The 5,458-nt window shown below is 32.1% G+C and overlaps 1 protein-coding gene across 1 annotated transcript; it reads right to left on the reverse strand.

Annotated features, from left to right (window-relative positions):
- Positions 1 to 2,837: 2,837 nt before the first annotated feature.
- LOC149555483 (uncharacterized) lies at positions 2,838 to 4,896 on the reverse strand. Its single transcript, XM_089833648.1, has 5 exons — positions 4,728 to 4,896; positions 4,539 to 4,611; positions 4,294 to 4,443; positions 3,519 to 4,208; positions 2,838 to 3,132 (listed from the first exon to the last, which is right to left on the reverse strand). The coding sequence occupies exons 1-5, from the start codon at positions 4,788 to 4,790 to the stop codon at positions 2,966 to 2,968; spliced, it is 1,143 nt and encodes a 380-aa protein (XP_089689774.1). The 5' UTR covers positions 4,791 to 4,896; the 3' UTR covers positions 2,838 to 2,965.
- Positions 4,897 to 5,458: the final 562 nt, after the last annotated feature.

The following is a 5,458-nucleotide window of genomic DNA, read 5'->3' on the forward strand; positions in this document are numbered from 1 at the left end:
CCCTATTCCACTGTCTCCCATCCCCTACTCTCTTTCTCTCCCCCCTCTCTCTCTCCCTATCCCCCCCTCTTTCTCTCCCCCTCCCACCTTCTCCCATCTCCTACTCTCTCTCTGTCTCTCTCACACACCTTCTCCCATCTCCTACTCTCTTCCCATCGTCTACTCTCTCTCTCACTCTCTATACTCTCCCCCTCTCTCCTTCCCTCTCTCCTTTTCTCTCTCTATTGAAATACAAGGCTTACAAAGTGCATGTGCACCATAGTGTGTGCATGCTATGCAAGCTTGAATTTAAAAATGCTTTAAATATCACGTACACATTATGGTGCGCACACACTATTTAAAGATTTGGATTATACCAAGCCAAAGGCTTGAATTTTCCTTGGGGATCCAATCCAAAGGTTTGGAGTATCTAAAATGGTCTGAGACATGTTTTGCAACAAGCATACAAAAAATGTTTGATTTTTCTTGTGTGCTCTCCTTCAATTTTCCTCATGGTTGAGCATTGATAAAATAAGGTTACATGATATTGTAGATCTCTATGTTAGCCATATAACCATATAATTTATTTTGAATTTAGACTATTTCAAGCCTTTCAACTATAATTTATTTTGAATGTATGTCTATTTTTTCTCAAAAACCAACATGTACTAATTGGGGTGTAGATTTTAGCTAGTTCATTGAATTTCACAACAAATTCATTTTTTAGAAACTAGACTCCATTCTACACACTTTGAAAAAAAGAAGAAGATTTGATTATAGATTAGTTTTCAATCATTTCTATGGGGAGCATACAGATATTTCATGTTTTTGGAATGTTTCCAATTACAAAATTCATAAAAAAATATACATTATAAAATTACCCAAAAAATCTAGGATAAACTATGCAGTGTTAGGTAACTTTTGACCAGAGTGATTAAAGAATTTTTTTAAAAAAGTAAAAAATTTAGGGCAGCCATACTTTGCACTATGTTATGTTTTTTCTAACAAAATAGTACCATTTTTTGTAGCCCCCTTTTTTGAGGACCTAAATTTAAACCATTTAAAAAAAAAATAGTAGTTTAGAATTTTTGTCATATCTTAAAATTTTGAACATAAATATCTTCAAATTCTTGTCAAAGTTTAGAAATTGTTGATTTAAAAAAAAAGTGGCCACTTATACCCCATTTTGGCACCACAACTTGGTGCACTTATCTAGAGAGTCATTTCCATTCAATATCACCCTACAATAGATGACACATGATATCCACATAGAAATACATATATAATCTACATCATCTATTAATTAATATAATATCAACCAAGGAACCAAAGTATTATCTTGTTTTAAATTTTGAGTATATGTTATGCTTATCTATTTGAAAAAAAAGTGTTCACAAAAAATCTAGGGCTATTTAAATAACACTATTTCACTTCAAGAAGGAAATCAAAGAATAAAATAATACAATAAGCACTTAATAAAATAATCTTGATAAAATATTTTCATGGATTAATATTATTTATATATCTAAAAATTGCTACCTTAATCATAAATAAAGTCCAATACACATACACAAATATTACACACACATGTATGCATAGATATATATACACAAATCTATGCATATTTATAGTTATAGACATATATGTAAATATACATACATACATGCACATGATATTAGAATATATGACAATTAATATTCTTTATAGTTTTTTATTTTCATTTTTTATATACTCTATGATCATGAATATCTAAAATACAAACACAAATAGCCACACAAATCTATTAAAATATTGTGTTAAGATATGTGAAATCTTAGTCTAGAAAGTTTTTATACAATTATAATATGAATCTAAAAGTTTTCAACAATCTATATTGATAAATCTTAAACAAAAAAAATTAAAAAAATTATTTATGTACTTCTATTTCATATATGAACTTTTGGAAAATTATAATATGTTAATTTTTTATTGACTACATTTTAAAACAATTAATCAACCAAGGGAAGTGTACCATGCCTGGTTTAAGATAACTTTGCACACTTAAGGTCTAAACTATACATTTGATTTTACCAATTTCATTTTGGTTGTCTTTGTATATAACTTAGCTACTTAAAACATTTTTTTTTTCTTTAAGTATTAATAAAGCTTCGTAAATAATTCATGTTAAACATCGAAGGATAAAAAAGTGCCCATTTCAAAAGTGTCCCTTGATACATTATAAATAAAAAATACGTGAAACTTAATAGTGAACTTATTAGCTATCAATTTCTTCACCTCTTATAAATTATTAATTGAGAAAGTTAGATGCATGACTATTAAAACACCGTAGACTACTAAACATTGTTCCTCTATTTCATTTAAAAGATAACTCACATTTAAATAAATCACACTCTATAATATTTATATATACCCAACTTAATTTTAGTTTAATATAAAATAAAATTCCTTTTTTAGTATAATATAATTTAAAATAATTGTATTCATAATATAATAATATACATTACAACTACCTCAAGAACAAGATAAACATCATAAACTATTCACCTCTCCTTGGAAACTGAAATCTGTTAAATATGTTTTAGAAATAATTTGAAATACAAATATCTTTACAAATATCTTTTGACTGTTTGTTTACATATGATATTGGCTATATAATATAAAATAAAACTATTTTTTAATATAATATAATTTAAAATAATTGTATTCATAAAATAAAATAACATACATTATAACTACTTTAAGAATAAGATAAACATCATAAATTATCCACCTCTCCTCCTAAACGGAGTTCTGTTAAATATGTTTTCACCTATAAAAATTAGAGAAATAATTTGGAATACAATTATCTTTACAAATATGCAAAAAGAAGGGTAAAAATTTATTAAGACAGAAAGGAATACAAAGAAAGCGCAACAAGGAGCTCGATCCTGAGCAACAAGATATCAAAATTATCTTTACAAATATGAAATATCTTTTGACTGTTTGTTTACATCTGATATTGGCCACCAGCCATAATATCAACAAATTCAGTATTATAAACGGCTCGGATGGGGACTGGCTTGAACAAATTCTTCTGGTCGTTAGCGGAAACATTTGCAGCACAACATTTGTGGTAAAGTTGTCTGGAGTACATAAAATAATCCGACATGAACCCTGCAAAAATTCATTTTCGAATTTCCATCAATCGACTGAAAAAATCAAAATCACTACTGCTCGATAGATTCAGAAAATTGTTAAATTATGAATAAATTCTTTGATGAAAAGTGTCATATTTATTTTGCAGAAAGTTAGACGCAGTTGCAATAATGGCTAAAATTCTTAAGATTTGCCTAAAATTATGTATACTTTATTTGATGAAATTTTGATTTAGTAGTTTGAAGAAAAATAGATGCAGTTACTAGACATTAAATCATTTACATAATCTGCAGAAACAATCATGGCTGCTAAATTCGCTCAAAGTTTGAGTCGTTAAATAATTTCATTTTCTGCTAAGTATGTACTAAATTTTAACATTTACAGGTCAGACTGGGGAATCTTACCTTGATTTTCTGCTTGCAGTTGAACGATCTGAGAAGTTGAAAAGACTTGCTGTAAATGGAACACAGGATTGAACCCTTGGTCAGACTGGGGAAATACAATTTCACCTTCAACATATTTGGAACACAACTCCGCTGTGACATTTGACCGACATTTTGGTTTCTCCTCTCTTTCATTTATAGCTGACGGTTTTTGTTGTATTTCCGTTTCGATTCGAGGATTTGCGGTGATCTTTGGTGACTTTTTTTCATTATTTGCATTAAGCTTATCAAAAGATGATAAACACATAAGCATGGCTGCTGCTTCGTAGTTGACAGCATCTGCATTGTTTGGATCTAAATTCTTCACAGGCGACGATGTATTTGCTGAACCGGAACCAGTGGAATTATATCTGCCAATCTTTCCAGGGTTTGATAGTGCCGGTATGGTTTCTTCTGACAGAATTGATGCACAATTCTTTTCAGAGGTGAAATTCGTTACAATCGCACAAAGCCTCGGTCGTTTGATCAGACGATTGCACCCCATTTCTGGCGACAGCAAACTTTCGTCGTCATCGTCGTTTTCGCTAACAAGCCTCGGCATGTTGTGCACTGCAATCTCAGAAATGTTGAAGTCCGGTTTCTTATTTTTGGCTGCCCTTTGCTTAGGGTTAGCTCCGACACATCTGCGTTTCCGGATATTCTTCCCTGCATCTAAGATTTTAAAGATATCAGACATTTCGATTCCAGCTGCAAAGTTAAGAAAGGGATATCTGAAACAAGGAGAGAGGAAGCATACCTGCAATCATAAGCCTTTGCTTAACTCCAGGAGCTCCCCGCCATGAAAATAAAGATCCACTTGAAATTCCGCTGTCGGAGGACCTTTGCGTGCTAATCAAATTCAATACTGTAAATATTCTTGCTATCTCCGTTAATCTTCTCATTTTGCCTAAATTTTTGAAAAAAAATTGTTTAGTGTAAAGTTTCAGAAATGGTCAGTATAAATATTTTAGAACGAAGAAAAGGATGGAGATAAATTGTTACAGCGATGTGTCTGGGGATCAATCCGGGGGTCGAGGAGCGCGTCCATGGCAAACTCAAGTGTTATGGGACGCTTCTGCAAAATAATTGAACATAACAAAATTAATGCTTTAGGCGGGAAAATATTTGAGTAATTTAAAGCTCACAATATTTGCAGACGAGATTGACATCGCAGAAGACCAAAGGGTTCACCTGGCTGGCAAGGAATAGCTGAATGAATTTTACTGTCAGCTCTCTCATGGGATTCTCGATCATTTCTTCAGGGGGGGTTTCAAAGTTTTTCCTTGTGTAGGGTTTCTTAGAAAGACCGGCTTCTTGCTGTAACAGAGAGTATCATTTACAGTTACAACTATCTGCCAGTCAGAATCTTCAATCCTAAACTAATTGCTTAAATAACAAGACGGAAAGGGGCAACTACTTTGAGCTTCCTTATTGCAGATGAAATTTTTGTTGCACCAAGCCAGGTATACTTCTCCCTCTCTCTTTTCTGCTCCACAATCAGAACGCACTGAAGCACATTGAAAATTTCATAGATTCTTTTTCTCCTTGTCCCTGCATTAACGTGTTACAGCAAGATCTCAGAAAATATATGTTTGATGGCATAGAAATACAAGACTTACGCCTTGTTTTCTCGCTCACCTACAAGAGCCGCAAGTGTTCGTAAAGAGATGACGGAACCCATTTTGGATGCACAAATCTCAAACAACCTGCAAAATTTTCTGCACCATTAAATCCCGTCAATTAAACTAATAGGATTAAGAGCATTGAAATTTTGGATTACCTTTCACACAGTTCATTGAGAGAATGGTTGTCTTCGTTCGAGTTCTTTTCTGGTTCATGCTGCTTCACTGATAATTCCTGCATATTTGAATTCCAAGATGCAGTCGAAATTTTTATAGTATTCCCATTTCTTAAATATTCCG

This window comes from Cupressus sempervirens, chromosome 5 (genome assembly GCF_028749045.1).
Source record: "Cupressus sempervirens isolate cs-2001-9-10 chromosome 5, ASM2874904v1, whole genome shotgun sequence".
In the NCBI taxonomy this organism is placed as follows: domain Eukaryota; kingdom Viridiplantae; phylum Streptophyta; class Pinopsida; order Cupressales; family Cupressaceae; genus Cupressus; species Cupressus sempervirens.

What these genes read in the sequence shown, in the direction of transcription:
- LOC149555483 (XM_089833648.1), bottom strand. Translation starts at nt 4,790, where the DNA reads ATGATCGAGAATCCCATGAGAGAGCTGACAGTAAAATTCATTCAGCTA. An exon ending in AGCTATTCCTTGCCAGCCAG is followed by an intron (nt 4,612 to 4,727) that starts GTGAACCCTTTG and finishes ATTATTTTGCAG; the next exon opens with AAGCGTCCCATAACACTTGA. An exon ending in ACTGCAAGCAGAAAATCAAG is followed by an intron (nt 3,133 to 3,518) that starts GTAAGATTCCCC and finishes GAATTTTTGCAG; the next exon opens with GGTTCATGTCGGATTATTTT.